Raw genomic sequence first — 25,383 nt, 5'->3', positions numbered from 1 at the left:
GGTCCTGGCACACCAAGTTCTAAAGTCTGGTTAGCCAAACCATCCAGTGGGAACAAAATAATTCATATTGAACTGGTGCAAGAATTTAGTTTAAGAAGCAAAGCAGATTAATTTAGAAAAGCTCATTTTTTATAGTTTTGTTTTCCAAGTTCCAGTTAGAAAAATGGTTTTATACTTAAGAGGCAGAAAGAAGTTGGTTTTTAATCATCTGACTATGTGATGCATCCATATCCTACTTCCATTTTCCTAAAAAGAATCACCAAGGAGCAGATTTATCATTTAGCAAGTAATCTGGCTCAGAACTAAGGAAGCTCTAGCAAGTTCTCTCCCCCACAGGAAAGCTGTGTTTTATTGTGTAGCTTTGTGTACACACAGTTCTATTTTGCAGAAATATGATCAATGACCAAAACTTCTTGCTACATTACACTTTGAGTAAAAGCAGACATGAAGGAGGTGAAACTGCAAGTCAACCATTGTACAAACTGTCTCTCAGAAAGCCAACATTTCCACTGGAGCTTGAATGCTTTGGGACAACCTACAATGGTCAGCGACTGAGCAATTCAAGCTCAAATTAAAAAAAAAAAAAAAAAAGTATTTGTGAAGGAACTGCTATCTGTCCATTAGCTTTCATCACTCCAGACCATCAGAAAGGTGGAAATAAGATTTATTTTCCACTAGCATCCAATTAGTTTTCTATGACCTTGAATGCTAATAAAATGCTTTATATTAAATGACAGGTGAGAGAGAGCATAGATTAAAAAAAAAGGCTGTTAAGAAATTTGATCCTTGCATTCACAACCTTGCATTTCCTTCAACAGCACTTCTCTATTATGTTGCATGGAGCATAATTTTGGTGTTCTTTTTTTTTTTTTTCCCAAAACCCTCACCTGCCTATTATGAATCATTGCATTAAAAATATCTTTTTCCACACTGCACTAGGCAACTTTCTTTCCAGCTAAAGAAAGGAATTTAGTCAAGAATTATAAAAACCTGAACTATGAACTCTGGCACAGCCAGGAGCAGCCACTCAACTACGCCAGAGTGCTTAGAAAATAGGCAGCCAGGAGTAGCAACTCAACTACTCCAGAGTGCTTAGAAAATAGGCTTTAGATTTTACACCAAGAAATTGGATTTATTGTAAATGCCACAGTCACATTGATAGACAGAGCACAGACTTCTGGTAACAAACAAACATACATTTTTGTAACTAAGCGTTTCTACTCAGTAAATAAATGCATTTCGCACAGCCTTCCTCTTAAATGTGCCTAAACTAACCTAAATAAGCAGACAGCATAGCAGAAAAGGGAAACTTATGTGAGTAACTGTTTCTTAAGCAGTATATTATTTTTACTATGTATATAATATTTTATATTATATACACACACATTTTCATCAACAGTTCAAATTATACCCGAATAAAATGAAAAAAAACCCAAACCAGAACTGGCGCTCCTCCAATACATTTACCACCTTTCCCTCAGGCAGGCTTATCCAGGTATTTGTCAAGATAGAGGAATGACAGTTAAAAAGACTCCCCCCGACAAGAAACAAGTTACACAAAGAATACTGTATCACTACAAATTTTTTATTCAGAAGCCCATCTTTAAAAAAAATGTCATTATGAACTTGTTTGGTCAAACTACAACACTTTCTAGCAGACATACAGTAAAAATGGCATGGCTCAGAATCGACCGGATCGCTCGCGATCCCTCGACCGCCTCCTGTCGCGCTCGCGGCCGCCGCCTCCTCCGCCGCCTCCGCGACCGCGATCTCTGGATCTAGACCGGCGTTCGCGGGACCTCGACCTGGATCGATGCCTTCAAAGAGAGTTTGGACATTTTATTGTTTCATCCCCAGCAGTGATTCACTTGGGTACCACACAGTGGAACACGGAATTAAGAATGGGAGCGATGAGAAAGGCAGTGTGTCATTAGAAGGATTGGTTAATTGGCAGTCAGCACAAACAGGTACAAGAACTGGCTGCTCCCTGCAGTCACCTCTGACAATGGACGTGCCAACCCTAAGGAGAGGCACGGTTACACTGCTGGTATTTAAAGCAGGAGAAGGGGACACCTGCTTTGGCAGACAGGAATAGCTCTTAGCGACACACACCAAAAGCCTACAGCTGCTTCTAAGTCCACTCGTATTAAATCAATTGCACTAATTAGCAATTACAATCCAGTTCTCTGTTGTTGCTCCCTCTACATGATTTCTACCCCTCCAGGACACAAGCACTGCCAAATTATCTTCCCTGCCTCTTAGGTTGATAAATTCAGGAAGGGAGCTAAAACCACCCAGCACATACTGCTACCACAGCCACCACCAATCAGCATTACTGAATCTGAGAGTTCCAGATTTGTAACAGTGGCCAAAAGGTTAATATAAAAACACACTTGGTCTTTTTCATAAAGCATTAAAACATCTGAAAAATTTACTTAGCCACAAATACATATGGCTAAGCAACATAATCTATGCTTTTCAAAGTTAAATTCACCCTCACGGATTCTAAAACACTGCCAATTAGAGATGTTTACAGGAAAAACACATTCACAATCCCAGGCTCCTTCTGTGACTGTCAGAAATCTACAAAAATCATACTCTATATAAAAGCAAGATGAAAAATTTTATATGCCTATGCAAAATACCAAGGTCTTAAATGCAAGCAGATTGAATCCAGTTCCAAGTGAACCATCACAGTAACAACAGTGGTAAAAGCTTTTCTGCAAGGTACCTCACTAAATGAGTAATTTAATACATAATAAAATGTCTTTATCTTTTTGTTCTTTACCATTACGTGAAATTACTTCTCCTTTCTCCTACTGGGAATTCCTATCAAGGGACACACTGTGAAGCTACAAGTGAGCTCCATACAGTGACTGGCTGATAGTAACAGTAAGAAGTGAATACAGGCTACAACATTTCACCATTAACAGCTAAAGGCAAATAGGGCTGGGTCCTGATACAATCTATAGATATGCTTGACTGCACATAATGCTGAAAGTTGCTGATCTGCTACCAAAAATGGCCACTGGCCAAGCAGCCAGCATCTAACAAAGGCCATGAGCAAACACGTTTAGAAGAGAATAAAACAGAAGAAGCATAAAGCAACTTCTACCAAGTGATGTCCATCTGCACCCAAACAGGTAGGGCCTATGTCCTCAGTAACTCAGTGGGTCTTCTCCTTGAACCCTGCCTTCAGCACCAACCTTCAGAATCCACAGCATTGCAGAGCCAAGAAGCACCACAATTTCAGAGCCCTACTTCTTTGTTGGAAACTGGCCACTTGCCAGCTTGACTTGATGCCCTCTGGCACGTGCAAGAAATGCGTCAGAAAAAACAAGAGGACTTGGCACAAGTTTAAAGATTTGCCTTCAGATTTTTCAGCGACTGATCCTTAAATTACTTGTTTTAGCAGAGTTTAAAAACAAACTTACTTTTTACGACGCCGCCCATACAACTCGCGCCTTAACTCTCGAGAAATGGGCTTCAAATGCATAAAGTTGCAGAAACCTCCTCGTGTACACTCTCTGAAACACAATTCAAGAGGCACAGTTAGAATTCCCAGCTCCTCGTGTACACTCTCTGAAACACAATTCAAGAGGCACAGTTAGAATTCCCAGCTCTACACTATCTGCTGCCTCAACACCTCTAATACTGAACACAGTAAATTACAAGCATCATTTACCGACACTGCCACTCTTCTAGGAGAAAATCCCCAAAAGATGGCAGAAGGCAAGAGGTTCACTGCAGGCCCTCCACACTACTGGTACCTGAAGCGGTTTCCTTCCTGCACTCAGCTGCATGCAATCCACAGCCAAGCACCCTCCCTGCTGCCAAAGGCAAGAGGAAGGCCCTGCTTATTTACCCCATCTCGTATTGACGGCAGCAGGCCTCTCTGAAGTCGGTCACAGGCGAGAGCTCGGCATGGATGGGCTGCCCGTTGAACCAGCGATTGTTCAGGTCGATCACGGCCTTCTCTGCATCTTCTTCACGGCGGAACTGAAAGCAAAACCAGCCTTTTCAGAGCAGCAACAGGAGGAGATAGAAGGTTCCTGTCCAATCAGTTGTGTGCTATCTGAGGCTCAGGGCTCCAGTAATGAAATTAGAAGCTACTTCAGGTTTCTTGGACAGTCCATCAAATCAAGGGTAAATATGCCAGCTTTTCATTAGCTGGGACTCAAGGGCTAATCAAATAATTGATTTTCCTCTTCATTATGCTCTGTTGGATCTTTCAAGTGGGAAAGTTAGTCAATAGAAGATACTGTGTTTTCTTAGTACAGCTTTAAACAAAGAGAATGTTTATAAATACTTTCTGGAGCACCACAGTGCTGATGTAATGCATTTTTTCAAACATTTAAGATTAATTTATAAAACAACTGGAGCTCACATTCATTTAAAGGAGAATTTACAAAAATCAAATCCTGTTTTACCATGACTGTAAAATTTAAATTTGAAATGCCTTTTCACAGCTAATTTTTTTAAAACAACTTTTTTTTCTGATTATGACCTACACAGTCCAGAATTCCAGGTGTGAAAATACTTTCCAGCTGAGGGAATGTACAGCCAAAATAGTCAATTCTCTCACACCTCCCCCACACTGTGAACACACAGTAAAATTTCTGCAGGTGACAGCTTTGTACTCGTTATTCAAGAGATACCAATGACTTTTTCAAGTTAAGCCCAAGTGCTCCAGTTTGCACCTTGAACCACCCAGCTAGTGCCAAATCTAACTTGGTCACAGATATTGTGTTTAACTGGGAAGTTAGAAAATTAATGCACCTGTGGTATGTAAAACCTCTCTCACACTGATGTGCTTAAAGGGCAGCATGATGCTAAGACAGATCCCAAATTAACCCTGCCAAACTAAACAGTCTAGTAGTGGTGACTGTTTATAACTATGTAAAAGAAAAAAAAGTTGATCTGTCTGAAAATTACACGGATTTTGACGACCCAAAAAGCTTCACAAAATTCATTAAAATTTCTTTCGGATTCCTTTAACATTTTTACTCTACTTTAGATTGTGAAGTTGAAGAGTAGCTTATATACTGAAGAGCCTTCCCATCAAAATAAAATCTACAATCACACAGTAGCTTTTAAAATTCTAAACCAATAAACACCACCCCTCGTGACTGCATGAACATCCCTTCATCCTACCTTTACGTATACATTTCCAACTAGATGATCTCCAAGGTTGTCACAAACGTTCATCTCCTCAACTTCGCCGTATTTCTCCTCCATTTCTGTGAAGACCTCCTAAGCACAAAGCAACCCAGCAGAAGTTTGCAGCACATTCCTTTTAAGTATAGAAATATTGCATCTACCTCTAAGTAAGTATAAGAAAGACCTTCCTTGGAAAAAAAAGCAAGACCACTTGATTTATTTTTTTTCATTTTGGGATTTGAAATAAATACTTTCTTGGCCATCTATAAGCACAGCACTACCAAGATACAAGAAAAACCTATGGAAAACACACACAGCATTTACAGAATACAGAGGATGCACTGAAAACACAACACAGAAACTCTGATGCTAGCTTCAGGTAATTTGTTTTTATACAAATAATTAAGAATACTTAAAATTTATAAAAAAGGAGACTATGCAATCAAAATGGTACGTCCCTTAAGCTGCTCATGTTAAACAAAGACTATTTCAAACAGTAAAATTCAGGTCAAACTAACTAATGGTTACACCAGGAAATATTTAATACAAAGTTGTATGTTTTATAGGAACAACACAAGGAAATAAGTGGTTTTTCCCTGAATCTGTCTAATTGTGCTATCCACTACATCCAATTAACTTATCTGTGGTGACAAATCCAGAGATACAGTAATGCTCCTTTACATACCTCAAAGAACTCATCGTAATGTTCCTGCATCTCCACATCGCTCACAGCACCTGCAAAAGTCAAAGAGTCAGATCGATTAGAGCCTGCCAATAAGGAAGGGGAGATCTGATCAAACTACAAAACAATCTAGAGAGGCCATCTGGAGCATGAGAGACACCATATAGCATGGAGCTAACTAATAGGAATATTGCAAAATAAGGATGTGTGAAGAGCTTTGAGTCCCCAAAGTATCTGTCAAAATATTACATTGGTATGATCAAATCAAAGCAAGTTTTAATCAGAGCCAAAGTTGTATGCCACAAATTTAAAGGGGAAAAGAATTACTCTGAAATATCACTTAGAATTTAAGGTATAGTCCCACTCTCTAACTAGCAACAATTTTACCTAAACAGAAGGCAAGTGCTTTGTTACAATTCCATACTTTAAAATATTACTAAAATTTAGTATTCCTCTTCCTAAAGGCAGAAATTTATACCTAACTTCTCCAGCATATCCACTAGAATTTGAGAGCTCACAATGCAATTTAGCCTAGAATTTTTTTTTTATTTTGCTGAAAATAGTCATTGAAATGACACACTTTTCTCAGTGCCCTCAATGCTTTGCAACAGAGAGCCATTTTTCTAGTTTAAGTTTGAGTGTCAATTCATTTTCCTGCAGTCCTGCAGAACACCTTTCAGCACAAGACAAGCCAGCCTGATATTCCAGTTGAGATTATTTTCATGCTACAAGCTGGACTTCAAAAACGGCTGCTGCTTGCCTGCTGCTACCAAACCCAACGTAAGTGTGGCTATTTTTCAAAGCATTAAATGTACAAAAATGAGTTTATTTCTTGCTGTAGTCCAGTCTACAGCACTTTAAACAAGCTGTATACATTAAAGCCATCAGATTAGCTCTTCAGCAGTTAAGTGGTTTATTAAGATCAAGCGGAGCAGTTTTACAACAAACCCTGCATTTTATGCTAGAAAAATATTCGAGTGTTTAAAACTACAAACCAGACTGGTTTAGTTAACAGAATGTGAAAGACAAGAAACTCAGCCAATAAAGCAGAGTTTATTCATTTTCAGGCTAGCATGAAAAAATTTCTGGCTATTGTTACCACTTGGACAAACTTTTATGTTTTTTTTCCAAGGCTCTAATATTAATCAGCCACACTCTTTGGAACTGCAGTTCCTGCTCTTCCACCCAGCTCACCTCCAAAAGAGGCTGAGGGGCATTTGGTTTATAGCTTAGGCTGACAGTGTTTCTGCATTTGAGACATGTTTGCTTTTAAGTAATTTCTTCTCCCTCATGGTTATAGCAAATTAAGGAATATCAAACATTAAACCAGTAATTCAGGTAGTTTAATACTTAACTATATTCCCAAGGTTCTGCCAACATCACTGATAACAGCTCACTAACACCTAAGGATTTGTTTTGTTTCTAAAGGTGTCACGGGGGCTCTGGGAGCCTCAGTGGGAATAACTACTTTTTACTAGATGGACAAGTAGTAAATTTTTTTTTGGTCAAATTAGGGTATCACAGGCAACAACAGTTAGTTAATGACTACTTCAATGACCTTCTAAAGTGGGAAGCATACATACACACAGGCTTTACAAACATCCATATTCCAGGGCTAATGGTGTCTGAACCACGAGAAGCCCAATTACTAATTAAAATACTCAGGAAAACTACTGCTGTTCCAAACTAAGGTTAATCCTCTACGACGGCAATAGAAAGGAAGACAGTTAAGCAACAATGACAAGGCATTAAACAGCTACCCAAGTTATCCATTTAAAGTACATGCAATACTTAAGTAGGGACAAATATCAAAAACCAAGGAGCCAGGAGTTTCAGCAAACCTACTGCTTGCAGAGCTCCAGCTCTACCCCAGGAGGTACAGTCAGGCTCTGGCACACAGCTACTCGCTTGTCACAACAAACTAGAGTTGGATACCAGCATTTACAGCACTGGAGGATCTGTGCAGGACTCTTGCAGCTGTAAATCTAAACAGCTCCACAGACCAAACTGCTGTAACTCTGTGCAAATTAGTTACCAGCGCATTGAGAGCTCAGGGAAACAGTGGAAACACCCAACCAGAAATGTTTCGGTCTACTGAAACAGCATTAACTACTAAGCATGTGCAAGGAGAGAGCCTACAAACCAATGGAACTGGTCAAGCATCTAGACAAAATGACACAGCTCATTTACATGTCCAGCTTGATTGTGTGACAAAAGCACAAATTACATAATAGAGCCATTATTCCTTTTAGAAGCAAGAGAGACAGTGTTGACTTTTAAGTTAGTGGCCGATTCACAGAGCACTTCTAATCAAATGCTGGTAACTAATCTGAACTAGTCTATAAACCAACAGTCAAAAAAAAAAAAAAAAAAAAAAAAAAAGAATAGCCAAACAAAGCTTTATTACCACACAGTAAATACTCACTTCAACAAGAAAGATTAGTTAGAAAAGAACACCGACCCTTTTTTTGGTTCTAAAACTTTGTTTTTTTAATCTTATTTTAATATCGATGATTCAATTACAATGAAAAATCAGTTAATCGCCGATCAACAATCCTGGGCATTAATTGCTGCCAGTCTCACAGGAGGTGTGTTTGCTTATGCCCATTTGTATCTCAGGAGGAGTCATTAAACGACTTCATGACCATACCCAAATGCCTTCCCCTCCTCAAAAGTACTTTAAAAAAATACTTGTCTTAGGTAAATATGCCAAATGGCATAAAAATTTGAATTTTCAAAGTATGGGAAGAATTTTAAGCATGCACCCATCCAAAAAGGACAGCTGCCAGAAGGGGTTAGTCAGTCATGGTGTGTTCTTCCAAAGTGCACTCCCTAAATGGAAGCTGCATTAACCTAGGACAAATTTATGCATGCAGTCTGAAAGTTTCAGTTCAAGTTCTCTTAACGTTTACAGAGCAGGACATTTGTTCTGAATGAAGTCAATCTGTCACTGTCCTGCTCTTTGTGACAGTGGAACCTAATGGATAGCACAAAACATACAGAAAACCATTCCTAGGATGCAGGCAACTGGCAGGGAGAGAGGTGACAGGAAGAAAGCAGTGCAACCAACACTGCATCACAGGGGAAGTACAATTTTAACCCTTTTTGGTTTAATAGTTGGTGTTCAGATTCCCCAATAGTTTTGCGAGTAGGGAGAAAGGTAGTGGGACAAAAAAAGTTGGGATTTTTTTTGCTTTTTGGGGTTTTTTTGTGTTCGAACACATGTAATGAAACGTGGTCAGTTTGATCTGTTAAACTAAAATGGCAGACCAGTTTAAGTCGACACTGAGCTCTGACAATCAAGCCCAGGGAACCAGTGAAGGAACTTGTATGAACTTACAGCGCAAACCGTCAGCAGACTGGGAAGAGTTTTGAGGGTTACGGTAAATGTTCAAGAGGGCAATGGTCTGAAATACAAAACGCAACAACTTTATATTATGGAAAATAATTTTAACAAGAAACTGGTTTCCTTTAGGGTCGCTTTAGTCGAGTCTGTGCTGAAAGAGAGGTGGTTATTCTCTCCCAAGCAGGAGAACTTGCACTTAGCTGGTGACCTTTCTACATCAACCTAACACTGTAAAGTAATAGAGATCTCATGATACTCCATTATTGTATTCTTAATTTCACTCCATTCACCAATATTACTATAGAGGGGTTTTGCATGATTTCAGGCAGCAAAATAGGTGGTATCCAAATGCAGCAGTCACGTCACAAGCATAATAATTTGAATTTGGTATTGCCGAATGGCTTCTTAGCAGCAAAATCCCAGGAAAGGAAGTAATACAATAATTAGAGCATAACATGAAATCTCCATTTTCCTAAAAAAGTTAAGATGAAAGAAAACCCAGTTTTGGGACTTACCGTACATACGTACCTATTTTTTTTTTTTTTTTTTTTTTGGGTGTTAAATCAAGAATTTGAGAAATGTCTGCATTTAACCCTTTCAAAAGAACGCAGTGTTACCAAGTAACCAAGTTTCACTTTGCAACACAAAAGGGAATCTGCATCAAGTCCAATTTGTGCAGCCCTTTCTGCACTCAGAATTGCATACGTTCCACAAATTCTTGATCTGTGCGCAAGAAGAGTTCCGTCACTTGTCCTGTTTGCAACAGCTTTATGTCAGCAGCTCAGAAGCCAACATTATTTTATCATAATTAGGAGTGGGCTCTTTAACACCATTCTTTAAAAAAATTTCTCCAACTGTGGGACTTACAGTGTGAGCCGTCAGCCGTCTGTGCACTGTTTTGGGGGTTACGATAGATGTTTTGAATCAAGATGGTCTGCGGGGAAAAAAAATAAAAAGGGGAATTCTACTGGCTGCTGTGCATATAATAGACAATTGCAAAGAGACAACTTGTTTGCAAACAGCTAAAAGTAATATTTTATCCTTAAGACTTCCTTTTGTATTCGTAGAGTATCTTCCAAAATTGCATCCAGACCATCATATTATGAAAACAGTTTTAATTAACCACCAAGAAAGAGCTGCGTTCGTCTCAACAGCTGTCCTCAAAATGGGAGGTGTCAGGCCCAGTAACCTAGAATGTCACACGAGGTATTCTGGAGATGCCTAAACTTTTGAGACCAGATTCACTACTGCAAGTGTAGGGGGGAAAAAAATAGGTGTTATGTGCACAGCATGTAATACATAATGCCACAGTGTTCAAAACGCTACACCAGACCATAAGGCCTTCAGGCAACTGCTACATCTCGTTTTGTGCATCAGGGTTTTCTTGGTGGAATTTCTGTTTAAATAATATAATAGCATCATAGGTTCACATGTTTCCGATCCTTCAAATAAGGACAATATCCTTTTAGCCCTTCTGCTTTTTACTTGAAGAATTAGCCCAGGCAGACTTGAAACCTTACATTTGTACCGTTCTTCTTAAAATCAAGTTGTCTGAAAAAACAAACCATGTTTAAGTTAGTAAACTAATATTACAAAAAAATTCCAAATGTCCATATCACTGTAAGCAGCTCAAAAATTGAGATTTGATTACTTAAAATACAAGCTCAATGTTAGTCAGTATGAATGGCAATCCCCAAGTAACTTTAGCTTAGACATTATTATTATTAGTCACATTAAGAATTCAGAGCTTAAAGAAGTCACAGGACCAGCAATGTCACACCCGTTTAACATGTGAAAAAAATACAACTGTACCATCATATTTAAAGTCACACACTTGTTTTATTACAGGTCCAGCCATACCAACCAAAGCTTTGTGCTCCTGTAGCCCAGGTTTGAACTACCTATGATTTAGCCTACAACTGCAGAGTGCCAGAAACAGGCATCTGGTTAGGGTGTTTCTGCTGATGGGGGGTAATTTGATCACCCTGGATTGTGTGACCTTTCCTAACACAGCTCTTCTGTAAAGTAGCTGCACCAGCAAGAGCTGCACAAGGTTAAAATATCCATTAGCAGGATCTCTGTTCTATTTTCTATCACAGCTGATTGTCAACCTGCACACAAATAAAGATTTCTGCAGACCCCACAGAGTGCCAGGGAGATGTCACAGCACAGCTGCCAGTACGAGGCTGTGCAGTCCCAGACATCCCTGGAAGAATGGGATGTGCCCTGCTGACCCACTTCAGCTGGCATTGCTAAGCAGAGTCTAAAGCAAAGCTCAAGGCTGCTCTGACAGAAAGCTGTAGTTGCACACTTTCACTGGCAAAAAACCAAAAAGATGTAATGGTCGTGGCTGCTTTTTGTAGGTTGTTTTTTTGTTTTGTTTTGTTTTCTTAACTTAAAAGACAATTACTGTAGAAACTCTCTGCTTTAGGAATTTTTTTCATAGTCAATGACCTAAATTCAGGTCTCTAAATAACCAAGTGCACTTCAACTTGTGCTCCATGTAGGTCAGCAACATGGGATGGTTTTGAAAACGGACAATACTCATTTCAAACAATGTCTGCATTAGGAAATTTTAAAATCCCAGAAGCAAAGAGGTGGTTTTGTTGCTTAAGCACCAGAAGTTCCTACCCACCAGTAACCTTGACATTCTCCTCTAGAAGTCCCCCTGCCCACTCCCAGTTTACCTTGATGATCCTAGATCTGAACCTGTCACATGGAGAGTACTCCCCTCCCTAATTCCTCCCCAACCCAGCATCAGTTCACATTTCTCATCAACTCTGCTCCTAAGCAGATTAAACGAACTTGCAGAAGACTCTGCTGTTATGTGAACTTTCTCTCTGTACTTTTAAAACTACTGCAGTTGAAATTGCTGTAGTTAAAAATGCAGTAACTTTCAAAGGCACTACTGCTCATGTACCAAATTCCCAAAGAAATTCATCTGTGTACCTTGACAATCAGCATTGATAGAAACAGGGAAAAACACATTTCTCCAGGAGTGTAATTTGTGAATATTGTACAGCCCATAATAATAACAATAATGAAAACCCTGTCACTCCCTGCACCTTTTCAAATTTATTTTTATTTCTGGCAGACATGCAGTCACACATCATGTCTCTGAACAATATTCACTGAGCCAAAGATTAAACAATCTGTCATGCCAATTGACAATCCACCCTCAGCAACCAGGCAAGTTGTTTCCAATAAACCATCTCTTCCACATTCAAAGGAAGTATGCAAGTCACTCTTGAAACTTAAGGGCCTGGGTCAGAGAGCAAATGCAATGACAGATGAGTCACTTTCATTCATTAATTAATTTTCTTCTATTATATGCATAAAAGATTGAAGTTCCCACCTTTGGGACAGGTGGAATGAGCTGCCTTTGTCTGTGATTTAAGAACTCTGGGATGGTTTAAGTGCCTGAACACCACTGAGAAGGCACACTCACCTGAAAGTTAGCACTGGTTGGTCTCTACTACAGGCAAGCTTACAACAGCATCGCTTCCTGCAGCCATTAAGGGTGACAGGAGATAATTAGAAATGCTGGGAGAAGTAAATGGAATACCCCAAAAAAAAAAAAAGCAAAGACCCAGATAAACTGGGGCTAAAACTGAACTAATTAATCTGGAGCTTGGTAATTATTCACTTGTATCTGAGAATCTATGTTTTAAAGAAGCCAGAGTACATTTCCACAAGAAAGAGAAAAAAGGGGAAACAAACCTGGCTAAATGTTGGTTTGTTGTGCAACCGAGAACATCTGTCTCCATGGCGACAAGCTCCAATTTTGAAATAAAATGAGCAGTTGACTCTGCAAGAAAAAAATGAATAAGGTAGTTACACACTGGCACAGAAAGCATTAATCTGTAAAAAAGCCTATGCCCTAAATGTCCTTATCTTGATGTGGATAAGTAACACAGAAAAAAGCCCACATCAAAACCGTACAGGAAAGCATTCCAACAAACCTGTCCATATTCATTCCTTTCACCCCTAATTTACAGCCAGTATCTGACCAATTTCCCCCAACGTGGTTTCATCACACAAGTGATCTCTGTTTTACTCTTCTGCTTCTCCAGTCTTGTCTTTACATCAGTTTCAGTGGGTGATGGGATGGAAAGCAGCGAGAAAAACGGTCTGAAAATTGACACTGGGAGCTCTGTGGCTGAGTGGATGCAGCCCCGGGTCCAGCAATAAAATCTGCTTTAAAACTGATACAGTTGCACCTCTCTCGTGTTTTATAAAGCACCTGTTTAAGCTGTACTCTAAGGGTAACTCAGGCTGCTACCAACACAGATCCAAAAGGATTCAGGGAAGAGAAAATCATGTTACAGAAAGAATACACATCAGCAAAGTAAATCCATTTAATTAAGCCATTTCCATGAACATAATTAATGATTTTAAGAGCAAGCTGCTTTTTGTCTTAAACCACAAGCTTTTCTTGAATGATCCATCTCGGGAGACCTTGATAATGATCTGGGTTTAGAAATGCTCCTGAAACTCCCACAAAAAGGTGTAATTCACATAGAATGATGAAAGAAAACCACAAGGAGTTTTAGTTACCTTGACAGGGAAATGCAAAATTCTGAAGGGCAAGAAAACTATTGTGGGCTATATATGGGTAAATGAAATATTAGAATTCTCCTGGAAGAAAAATTATTATACCCATAATTAACACCAATTATTTTCCACAATCCTGTGTAATCAACATCAACTCATGGAGGGGAGAATTATTAAAGTACTAAAGCACATCTGATCTCTAGCAAAGCATTCTACTGTAAAATTGCAACATGCTCACTCTTCATTATGTTTTTGAAAACAAACACTTAGCATGATAAAATACTTACTGTCTTTTCTGAACTCTAACCTGAAACAAAAAGAAATACCTAACTACAACATTTCCAATAGTGCCTCCAACTTCAGCACCTTCTGGAAGGTTCCGTTTGCTTTTTTTAACAGAAAACAAGAGCTGCACAGGAATTTCGTGCCTGATTAAAACTCTGAAACTGTAAAGCGTTAAATTCCTACGTATCTCCTTTGTGTGAAAGGATGCTACAGTAACAGAGCTCAAAAGAGAGGCTGCCGACACTGCTTTCCTGGAATGGCAGCGCTACAGAGCAGAGCAGAAGCCCCACGGCCAGGGGCTGACAAGAGTAATTTAGTCCAGCAGCACATCGATGCCCCCTTTTCATTTTTACGAGTGGAAAAACACGCCGGTTTGGTCAGGCCGATGGTGACCAAATTTTCGTTAGGAGGGTTTTGTGTGTGTGCTTCCAACAACCAGAGAAACTAGAGGCGTTCCCGGACGCGTGGAAGGCTGCAGGCAGAAGCCTGTAGGATCAGGATGCAGCAGTCGGGGAAATCCTCCGCACCCTGGGGAGGGGGGAGAAATAACCAGTCGCTGTCCTTGCAGCAGAGCGGGAGCTCTCAGGCTGCTGCGAGGCTCAGGGACACGAACAAAAGGGGAACAGGAGGAGGAGGAGGCGCTTTCTGGCAGGAGGCGGCGGGAAGCTCCGGCACCCAGCGGCCCCGACAGGAAGGCGCAGCCGCGGGGGGAAGGGGGGAGGGAGGACGGGGGAGGGCGGCAGCGCGCCACGAGGCGCGGCACACCCTCATGGCGGCCAGGGGAGGGAGAGGAGGAGGAGGAAGAAGAAGAAGCGGGGGGTGGGGAGGGCGCGCGCGCGGGAACGCGCGAGACCCACGCGCCGCCGGGCGCGCGCCTGGGAGGGGGAGGGGAGGGGAAGGGCCTGAGGGAGGCGATGGCGGGGAGTGGGGGAGGGGAACGGGGAGCGCGGCCGCCTCTCGCTTCCCTCTTCCCGCCGCGTTTTCCAGCGGGATGGGAAAGGCGGGGGGACGTGGCGGCGCCCCCGAGGCGGGAGTGGAAGAAATGGGCGAAAAGGGCCGGGGGTCCCCCCGCAGGGAAGGAGGAGCAGGGAGAAGGGAAGCAGGGCTGACCGCCGCGATCGGAACAGGCCGCGTCCCCGCGCAACCCGCTACGGGCCTCCGGTCTCCCCTCGAGCTTCCCCCCCTCCCTCCCGGGGGTGCCGCAGCCGCGGGAGCGGCGCGGGGAGCGGGGGAATGGGGCCACTCACTTGTCCTTCTCGGTGCCGAAGATGGAGGCCAGGTACTCCGCCATCTCCCACCGCCCGCCCGCCCGCCGGACCGCCCCGGCGCCGCCGCCGCGTCACAGCGACCGCGCCGGAAACGCTGCGCTGAGGGAAAGCGGGGGGGGGACAGGAGGCGGGGTCCGCACTACACGCGGGGTCGCCACGGCGCGCGCGCAGGGGCGGCGGGGCGGGGCCGGGGGGGCGGAATCGCCAGGCCGCGGGTTCGAGTCCCGCCCCCGGCAGGGCCTGAGGGGACGGGGCTGCTCGGGGGTCGTGGGTTCCGGGTGCTGGAATAAAGGGATTGGTGTAAAAGCGGTGTGTGTGTACGTTCTGAAGGGGTTTAAATTAAAAAAAAGCCCAAAAAACAAAAAACCCAAAACCTTGCTTTTGAATTAAAAGCAGAGCGGAGAGTAGAACCAAATTCTTTCTGATCTTTTTTTTTTTTTGGGAGGTTTCATGGAATTACAGGCCGAAAGCTGCAAGGCTGAGCCCAGTGAACTGAAGTTTTTGTGATGGAGCAGCAGTGCACGTGCAACGTTATGAACAAGTTCATAAGTTAATACAATTAGAGCTGTTAATGGAGAGTAGAGCCAGATTCTCTCTGAATGTTGTTTTGGGAGGTTTCATGGAATTACAGGCCGAAAGCTGCAAGGCTGAGCCCAGTGAACTGAAGTCTTTGTGATGGAGCAGCAGTGCTCGTGGAACAGTCCAATACTGAAAACCGCATCAGGAAATGAACTTACTGCTTCTGCTGATTCAGAAAACAAGACTGAGCGCTCAGTGTGAGACAAGGAAAATCAATCTCAGATGTTTTGCTGTTCCCTGAAGCAGCAGCAAATCCACTCCATGGAGCTCACAGCTGCAGCTGGACTGTTCACAGAATCATGGAATGGTTTGGGGTGGAAGGGACCTTAAAGCTCATCTCGTTCCAAGCCCTGCCATGGGCAGGGACACCTGCCACTGTCCCAGGTTCCATTCCAAGTCCCATCCAACCTGATATTTCCTGCAATTCCTGATTTGGTTTGAGCTGTGGGATGTCTCAGGACAGGGACAGACACTGCTCCATGTCCTGCCCTGTTCTTTCTGTGCTCTTTAGGGATATAAAGCTCACCTGCTCCCTGCTCCTTCCAGCAAACTTGCACTGATTTTTGCTCCAATATTGTTAAAGCCTTCAGCTGAAATGTGTCGAAATACATTTTTCCTGGGGAATCAAGACACGTTTTCAATATCTGAAACGTGCTGGGCTGTTTGCTGGTGTGAGTCAGGGGAAGGGATCTCTGCCTGGCATGGTAACAGCAGCCAGTCTTTTTCCATGTTTCTTTTTTTTTATAGCTATCTGTAAATCTCAGGTTAATGATTTATCGCAGGTTACTCCCTGCCCCAAATTGCTCAGATCTATTGGGTTAAATGCTGCCACAGCCCCTCCTCTGTTTTGCTCTGCCTCCTTAAGGCCCACTGTCATCAACCCAGGACAAAATGGTGACACCCAGATCTGGTTTGGAGATAAAAGGGCAGAGAGGGAAAATGAAAAGATTAAAACAAACACAGAAACTCGGTACATGAAGTACTTAAAACATTCACTGGAAAAGAGCACTTTCTTGTTGCCAGTGCCCAGAACTATGTGCTAAAGAATTACCTGGAGTTCCAGGCCAGTGCACAGGACTTGGTTTCTCAGGTTAAAGGGGCTTTGCTAACAGTGCATGTGCAGGGATAATTACTGGCCCACAGCCAGCAAGCCCTTTGAACAATTTTGCCAGCTCTCTGCTTGACACCTCTTGGAACAAGGCTCAACTGTGAGGAAAGAGAACCAATTTAAGATGTAATGTCAAAAAAAAAAAAAAATCTGAGAAGGAAGCCCATGTACATTACAGCAGAGCTGTAGCTGGTAACCTCATCTAATCTCCTTGCATGCCTATCCTTCACTAATCACCATGGTTATATAAGCAGATCTTTGATAATATCCTCAATTATAGCAACCCCAGGAGAGGCTGCACAGCACAGCAGAGGGAACGGGGAGGTTTTGGGGCTGTGCCTTCCACATGGATCTGGGGAAGGACTGGCTGTGGCTTTGTTTCATCCCTCGGGGCAGCACTGGTGTGAAGGACTCTGCCAGCAGGCACATGGGGACAGAGCCTGTGTGAGGTGCCCAGGGGAGCCCTGGCCCTGTCAGATGCTGCTCTGCTGCTGGGGCTGGGGTTCATTGGGGCAGCCTGGCACCAGCAGCAGTTCCTGTGGCTGGGACAGTGGCAGGGAAGAGGAGATGCTGAGTCAGAGCCTTGGAGAGGCAGCAGTGCAGACACTGCAGAGCATGGCTGAGGGATTTGTGTGTCTTAGGGAAGCTTTTCCTTGGAGAGGCTTTGAGATCCAGCCCCTGATTAGGAACACTGCTGATTTATTATCTGTTAGGGAGAGCTTTGCAATTGTAAACAGGAAAATTAATAAAGTTGCAGGGCTTTTTAAGTTCAACACAATAATTGGTGTGATTAGAACTTTCGTCCAGCAAGCTGCTGTGCAGTCTGGGGTCAAGGCCATTGGGAAAAACGCCAGTCACTTGTTTTTAAAATTTTTAAAGTTAATAGTAATAAAATGGTTATAAAAATAGCAATATAATTAGAGTAACAAAAATTTGGACAATTAGCATTAGGACAATATGAGACAATATAAACAAAGAGTTATGAACAGTCTGGGTGCCTCTTTATGGGCAAAATAAGCCCAAAAAAGGACACATGTTAATAGAGGATTAACCCTTAAAAGCAATAGCCTGTTGCATATTCAAACACCTCATATATGATGCATAAATTCCATTCCAATAAAGGATTCTGTCTGGTCAGTGTCAACTTCTTCCTTTGTATCCTGACAGCATCTTCATGGCTGAGCGAGGTGGGAAGAAGTTTGTTTCTTCTGATAATGGAGCAATAAATTCCCTTTCTCTGAAAGATTTAGGTGTCCTGTGGCTGCCATCTCGGTGCGAGTCCTCTCTTTAAAAAAACTATCTTACACAGCATAGTTTCTATTTTAACATGATGTTATAACCTAAAACTATATTTAAGACACTACTTAAAAAAATTAATACAGCATAACTTTCTAACATAACACATATAATATTAATTTTAATATTTGCGAAAAGCCGATCATAAAATAGGCATTTTTCACAGCCATGATTATGGCAGTTGCTGTTTGTGAAAAGCCCTCTCTCCTTACAAGCTAGACAAAAATGCCATCCTCTCCCCTTTACAGAGGAGACAGAGAGAGCTGGTGATTTTCCTGACATCAAGGTGGACAGAAGATGAGCAGAACCAGGGTAAGAATTTAGGGATAGCCTCGTTGGCTCAGCTGGAGGGTTCACCAGGCTGCAGTCTCCTTGCTCACACACGAGGCAGCAGGAGCTCTTAGCTGGCTGTGAAGGGGTGGAGTGCCTTGGCAGGGGACAGAAAGAGGAATATTCTGCACTCTGTGGAGAGCACTGGTGTGTTTGTGGTCTCCTCTGCTTCGTAACTCAGTGCACAAGTAACATCTGGTGCCCACAGCTGCAGCTTCACTTCTGGCTCCTCCAGAACCACTTCTTGATTTTTATTTTTTTTTTTAACCCCATTTTTAACACTCTCCTTGTCTGGGTGCAAATCCCTTGTTTCTCCCTGTTCTGCCCTCCCATAGCCCTCCATCCCCCCTTGCTAGGAAGAAATTCCAAGTTTTGTTCAGGATATGTGCTAGCCAGGCCCAGAAGAGAAGATGTCACTAGAGACTGCAGTGATACCAGCCTGGCAGGAGAGCTCTAAAACCATGTAGGAGTTTTTTCAAGGTGAACCACATCCCTTGGCCTCTCTGTGTGCTGATCCCTGTGCTTTCCCCAAATGTGGGCAATTGGGCAGCACCACTGTGCTGTGGCCATGGGGGATGGCATCCCTATTCTCTAAGAAAAAAAGAAAACCCTCTTTTTTCTGTCTTTCATTGTGAGTGTAATCCTGGCTCTCCTGCCTCAGACCTCCTCTCCCAGCCTTCTGAAGCGCTGCCCAGGGCTGTCCCTGATCCACCTCCACACTCCCAAGGACCAAAAGGAGTCACAGGAAAATAAGCAAAGTCCATCCCATAAGCAAACCCAGCTGCTCCTTTGAGGGAAATTCCTCTCTGGACTGTCCTGGGCAGTTTGGATGAAGCATTTTGAGGGAGCAGCTGATGTCTGTTGACCTTTCTGAGGACTCTTTGAAGAATTCTCCAGGTATTGCTTGCTTGCTGCCCTCTGGTACTTTGAGGACCAAGAGGATGCCAAGGCAGTGAAAGGAGAGAATTTGGTGGAAATGTCTTATTTCCTCTCTCCTGCAATGACTTGTCCAGTGCCCCTGAGCCCATAGAAGTTCTTTGCACACTGTGCTAGTTTGAAATCGCTTGTTTTTTTTTTTGGTGAAAAGGAAAAAGGGTCAGAGTAGATGACTTTAGTGAGTGTTCTGGCATTTGGCCAGCAGTCAGCTCACTACACACAGGAAAGCAGCCTGCAGATCTGCTGTGCCCATCCCATAATTTTGTTTGTTTTCAGCCTGTCTTCATTTGGTTGTGGTTTCCTGGTACAACAGGACCTTGGCTCACATGGGCTCAGCCCAGGTTCAAGGGGCAGGTTTCCCTCCACCCCTCCCTGGTCTTATTTTGTTCCATCTCCCACATCCGCCAGGCCACATTATGAGAGCCTTGAACTGGCTCAAATGGCCAAGGTAATGAACTGAATTATTTTATCTTGCAATCAGGATGGGGAAATGAAGCTGCACTGCACAGATGGGAGCAGACTGCAGGAGGAGAGAGCGAAATCATGAAAGATGGGGTAGAAGGAAAAGTAAAAAGAGAAAAGAAAAGAAAAGAAAAGAAAAGAAAAGAAAAGAAAAGAAAAGAAAAGAAAAGAAAAGAAAAGAGAAAGAAAGAAAGAAAGAAAGAAAGAAAGAAAGAAAGAAAGAAAGAAAGAAAGAAAGAAAGAAAGAAAGAAAGAAAGAAAAAGAAAGGAAGGAAGGAAGGAAGGAAGGAAGGAAGAAAGAAGGCTTCTCTCTTTCTGTAGCAGCCAAGTTGTACAGCTCAAGCCTGTCATGGGACTGTACCCTCATGATGTAGGTTTTTATCAGCAAATATTAAATCTAAAAATAGCAGGTGTTTCTGCCAGGGAACCAGAGCAGAGGTATCAGAGAAAGTTGTTGTAGGATTTTATCTTGCAATCAGGATGGGGAAATGAAGCTGCACTGCACAGATGGGAGCAGACTGCAGGAGAAGAGAGCGAAATCATGAAGGATGGGGCAAAAATCTCCTGCACATTCCCTTTGCTGTCTGCAGTTGAACTCTGCTCATAGCTCCACATTCACTAAAAAAGGGATTGTGCCAGACTTATCCTGAAATATATTTACAGAAAGTTCTTTGTTTAGAGCTGTGATAGATGAGTAATGCAATGATGGACTCTCACAATTAACAGACAAATATCACGCATATAGGTGAAGAAAAGTTTTTATAGATTTATAGTTGTGTTTTGCCCCCTCGCATTGTTATCAAGGACAGCCGGGGTTGGGATATTTGGGAGGGCTGGCTTGTCACTATGGCGACATCTGAACTCCAGTCGGGATTTGAGGAAGAGATCTCCACCGTCGGACAGCGAAGAAGGAGTCAATGGACAGAATTTTGGGAGGGGTTAAAGGGTTAAAAAGTGAAACCTCCATTGTGTGGGTGAGCACGTGGTGAGGAAAATCCTTTGCTCCCGGCGCCAAAACATTTTCTCTACCCAGTCTTCCATTGTATTTTTGATAAGGTTTAATAAACCTTTCTAAAATTATAAGAAATGAGTAACTGTTTCTCACAGAGCCCAGCTGTAACACAAAGCCTGCAGAAAGGCGAGGCACCGTGCACCACAGCAGGCTCACTGCTGCTGGGTGGGTCACACAAAGCCTCCCCAAATCCACTGGGAGCTGTCCTGGCCAGGCGAGGGGAAGAAGAGGCTGTGGTACCCAGGCACTCCCTGGGGGCTCTAAATATTTTCTGCAGCGCTCTGCCTGTGCTTTAGTCAGGAAGCAGCCTGAGGTGTGTGCTGACAGCAGAGGTGCTGCTTTCCGTGACCCGCGCACCCAAATAATCGAAATAATCTCCGTCTCGGGAGGCGCGGGGGATGCTCGGGGCGAGCCGCAGTTCCAGAGGGATGCAGGAGCTTCCCATCGGCTTTGCTGGGGCTCCCTCCGCTGGCATCGGCTGGAAAGGCTCCGAGCCCGCAGCGCTGCCGGTCCTTGGCAAGGGTCATCCATGGCAGGTTTCCCACCGGGAGCCTGCTGAGCGCATGGGGTGCCGCGGATGGGAAAGGATGGGACAGCAGAGCCCAGAGCAGGGCTGCGAGTCACCCTGCGCTCCAGAAACGGGAGATTGGCTTCAGCGGGATGGTTTCTGCAGCTGCTGTTGCCCTGTCCCCACCAGGAGCCCTTTGAGCAGCAGGGGCACAAGGAATGTACGTCCCACAAGGAATTTTATGCCTCCATCTCTCTTGCTGGTGTGTGAAACAAGGTGCCAAGGGTTGTGCTGCCTGAATGCACCTCAGTACAGAGGTGCTGAGTGGTGCCAGGAGGGTCTGCTGTGTCATCTTGGAGCTCTGGGGGAACAGAAGATGCTTGTGAGGGGATCCAGGTGTGGGGTTCACTTAGGGGCAGGAGGGAGGAATAACTTGGGAAAAGCTGCTGGCATGGCAGCCCTTAGGAAAGTGTTACCAGACCAGCCTGAGTTCACAGAATTCCAGAATCACTGGGTTGGAAGAGACCTTCAAGACCATGGAGTCCAACCCAGCCCCAACAGCTCAACTAAACCCTGGCCCCCAGTGCCGCATCCAGGCTTTGTTAAACACACCCAGGGATGGTGACTGCACCACCTCCCCGGGCAGCCATTCCAGAACTTTGTCACCATTTCTGGAATAAACTTTTTCCTGCTATCCAGCATGTATTTCCTTTGGTGCAGCTGGAGGCTGTGTGCTCTGGTTCTGTCAGTTGTGAGGTGACATCTCCTGGTGCAGAGAGAGAAGCAGGATGGTCACAGCCAGGCCCTGAGAGGGGATGGGAATCCCCTCAGGAGCTCACAGGGTGAAAACAGGATCCCCTTGCTTTGTGTGGAGTGCCTAAGAAAGGCTGTGGTGTGTGAGCTCTGCTCTCCTGGCTCCCAGCAGCCCCTCTGGAAGCCAGAGAGCTCCATGGAGGCTGCTTGGAGCCCCTCCTGCTTCCCCAGGCAGCCAGAGCTGGGCAAGGAGCCTGCAGCTTTGCCATGGGGTTTTGTTCAGCTCCCAGGGCTTCCCTCTGCCCTGCACAGCTGCACTGCCCAGCTGTCCCTGCTGTGGTGTGCTCATCCTGCCCTCACACAAATCACTCCCAACGTGAGCAGGAGGTGGGGGCCAGTCCTGCTCAGACTGTGTGTGTGATGTGAGCACACAGACGTACAGCAGACAAACCTGTACCTGAGGCTGTTTGTGGCACACAGGTGAGGAGTTACACCTGCAAAAGCCATGACAGTGGAAACCTGCCAGCAAACAGGCTCAGAGGGGCAGCCTGAGGTGAAGCCTGAGCCCAAACTCTCATTTCTCCACTACCAGCATCACCCCTCAGAGCCAGGTAAGCTGCTGATGACCTGAGCTGAAGCAAGGCTCTGCTCTCTGTACCTCACAGGTGCCTTGCAAAATTTTACCAGAAGTCAAGCTGCTAATTTTCAAAGCAAGGAGCCCTAATCCTGTGAAAATATTATTTCCAATTATGCCTTGCAGGATGGCTGATGCAGATCTAATCGATCTGTTTAGCCAGCCCTGTGAAAGCACAGGCATCAAAGCTGCTGGCTCTGACGCAGCTCCTGAGCTCTGGCGCCTCGTGTGAATTCTTCCCGTTGTTGTTTTAGCTCTTAATTTCAGGGCAGTCACTGCAACAACAGACTTTGCTGCCACCTGACTAAGGAAGCAATGAGGTTCAGGGGGAAAAAAAAATAAAAAGGTCGGTGTTCTTGCTAAGCCATACACTCTGAATGCATTTCCCAGGAGCTTAGCAAGAAGTAAATGTTCACAACGCCCAGCAGAACTGTGTTTTTGCAGAGCAGGGCCCAAGATCTATAGCATTTACAGCAGTGGTTTTAGCACTGTGAAGCAGCTCTAGCTGAAGAAACACCAGCTCAGGAAGTAACACTTGGGGTGTGAATCTGTTACAGGAAACCCACGCAGGCCTGCGTGGCTGTTGAAATGTCCTTTGGGTGTTGCACCACCTGATCCTGGCAAGGATCTACTGTACTCTGGATTAGTAAAGACAAAGGGAGCTTCCCAGGAGCCCACTTGTGGGGTTAGATTTCAGAGCAGAGCAATACTGAATGCTGGAGTAACACTAGACTGCAGTTTCCCCACAAGATTAAAATCTGTTTAAAACAACCACAAGCAAGAGCGCTGGTTCCTGTTAACTTTGTTGGTATGAGAGAACTGGAAGGTGACAATGTCACGAAGAAGGAGCCTGAACTGTGCTAGAAGGCAGCTGAAGACACAGCTGGCATGAGGCTACTCAGCCATTCAGCCCAAATTAAACAGTCTCCCTGTGCGTTCGTTGATGCTGCTGCAAGGTTTTTTACCACTGCACCTGGAGCAGCTTTCCTGCAGTCCCTGGCACTCGCTGGGCTCAGGTGTGCACTGCTGATTTCAGTTCTCTGGCCCTCTTGTTGTGCTGAATGGCCAAAAGCCTCCCCATGGAGCCTGGGCAGGAGCCCAGGCAGCTGCTGGCTCTGCTGGCCCTGGGCTGGCAGCTGCCAGGGCACCGGGGCTCCCTCACCTCAGCTGCCCACACCTCGCTGCCCCCAGCTCCCAGACTGCCTCCAGGCTGATCCCAGAGAGATTCCAAAGGGAGGCCGGGATCACTCGGGAGACTTTAGAGCCTTTGTGAAAAATGCCTATTTTATGATTGGCTTTTCGCAAATATTAAAATGAATATTATATGTGTTATGTTAGAAAGTTATGCTGTATTAATTTTTTTAAGTAGCGTGTTAAATATAGTTTTAGGTTATGACATCATGTTAAAATAGAAACTATGTACGTGAGATATTTTTTTATAACCATTTTATTACTATTAAACTTTTAACATTTTAAAAACAAGTGATAGGCATTTTTCACAACCATGGTGCTGCAATCTCAGTGAGCTGATCTCACAGGTCCCAGTGAATTTTCCAGGTCTCATCTACCCAAAAAAGGGCCTGAATTTTATTTCATTACTGTCCTTAACAAAACAGGAGATGAAAGAGCTGAAGATGCAGATAGACTGGAGGGAGCCTGCAGCAAGGGGCTCCCAGGAGCCACCTGATTCCTTGCCTCTGCTTGGGATCTCTCCATGGGCCTGACACACCTCTAGGGAAGAAATTGTCAATCAGAGGCTGAAATTGGCTGGCTGCACCCTCACCTGACACCAAATATTAGACATTATTAAAAAAATTAATCAGTTTTTGGCCCAAGCAGTGCGTGCCTTTACTACAGTTTTTGAAAACCCAGTGTAAAAGAAGTTCTTTTGAAGGAAATGGTATCTGTGGTGTGTAAGCAGGTTGTTCACCAGCTTGAAGAGGATCTTGACTGGACACAGCCAGGGAGTTGTGGGCAGTGGCTCTGTGTCCAGCTGCAGGTTTGGGATGAGAGCTGTCCCTCAGGGCTCTGCCTTGGCCCCAGGGCTCTTGCATGGCTTCCCCAATGACATGGACAGCAGATCCAGCTCACCCTCAGCACGTTGGCAGGGGATTGGGAGCTGAGAGGGGCAGGTGACACCATGGAAGGATGGGGCCATGCAGAGGGACCTGAGCAAGCTTGGGAAGTGAAACAAGAACCTCATGAGGTTCAACAAGGCCAAGGCCCGGGTGCTGCACCTGGGCCAGGGCAATTCCAGACACGAGCACAGACTGGAAAAAGAATTTACTGAGAGCAGCCCTGCAGAGAAAGACTTGGGGATGCTGCTGGACATGAGCTGGCCAGTCCGGAGGTCCAGCCATGCTGGACATGGCTCTGACAGCCTGGAGGTCCCCCATGTCCTGGGCTGCAAAACAAGGCTGGTGTCCAGCAGGCCAAGGAAGGTGATTCTCCCACGCTACTCTGCCCTCAT

General features: G+C 44.3%; 1 protein-coding gene across 7 annotated transcripts; it reads right to left on the bottom strand.

The window, feature by feature from the left end:
- Positions 1 to 1,111: 1,111 nt before the first annotated feature.
- U2AF1 (U2 small nuclear RNA auxiliary factor 1) lies at positions 1,112 to 15,404 on the bottom strand. 7 transcript variants are annotated; one of them, XM_041399724.1, is made up of 8 exons: positions 15,275 to 15,404; positions 12,909 to 12,996; positions 10,056 to 10,122; positions 5,846 to 5,895; positions 5,155 to 5,253; positions 3,866 to 3,999; positions 3,435 to 3,527; positions 1,112 to 1,817 (listed from the first exon to the last, which is right to left on the bottom strand). In XM_041399724.1, exons 1-8 carry the CDS (start codon positions 15,316 to 15,318, stop codon positions 1,682 to 1,684), a joined length of 711 nt encoding a protein of 236 aa, XP_041255658.1. In that variant the 5' UTR covers positions 15,319 to 15,404; the 3' UTR covers positions 1,112 to 1,681. The 7 variants fall into 7 exon arrangements, with proteins under 7 accessions (XP_041255658.1, XP_041255657.1, XP_041255663.1 ...); XM_041399723.1 differs by lacking the exon at positions 10,056 to 10,122 and adding an exon at positions 9,183 to 9,249; XM_041399729.1 differs by lacking the exon at positions 15,275 to 15,404 and adding an exon at positions 14,030 to 14,281 and having other exon boundaries at positions 1,565 to 1,817.
- Positions 15,405 to 25,383: the final 9,979 nt, after the last annotated feature.

This window comes from Onychostruthus taczanowskii, unplaced genomic scaffold (genome assembly GCF_017590055.1).
Source record: "Onychostruthus taczanowskii isolate IOZ18803 unplaced genomic scaffold, ASM1759005v1 scaffold17, whole genome shotgun sequence".
In the NCBI taxonomy this organism is placed as follows: Eukaryota; Metazoa; Chordata; class Aves; order Passeriformes; family Passeridae; genus Onychostruthus; species Onychostruthus taczanowskii.
Note: the sequence above shows the minus strand (reverse complement) of the source record. Positions and strands in the feature narration are given on the sequence as shown.

Bases quoted from the DNA above. Each gene is read 5' to 3' on its own strand.
- U2AF1 (XM_041399724.1), bottom strand. From the start codon at position 15,318: ATGGCGGAGTACCTGGCCTCCATCTTCGGCACCGAGAAGGACAA. The intron at 10,123-12,908 runs GTTTGTTTCCCC...TTTTCCCCGCAG, and splicing joins ACAAACCAACATTTAGCCAG to ACCATCTTGATTCAAAACAT. The intron at 4,000-5,154 runs GTAGGATGAAGG...TTTTGCTTTCAG, and splicing joins TTGGAAATGTATACGTAAAG to TTCCGCCGTGAAGAAGATGC.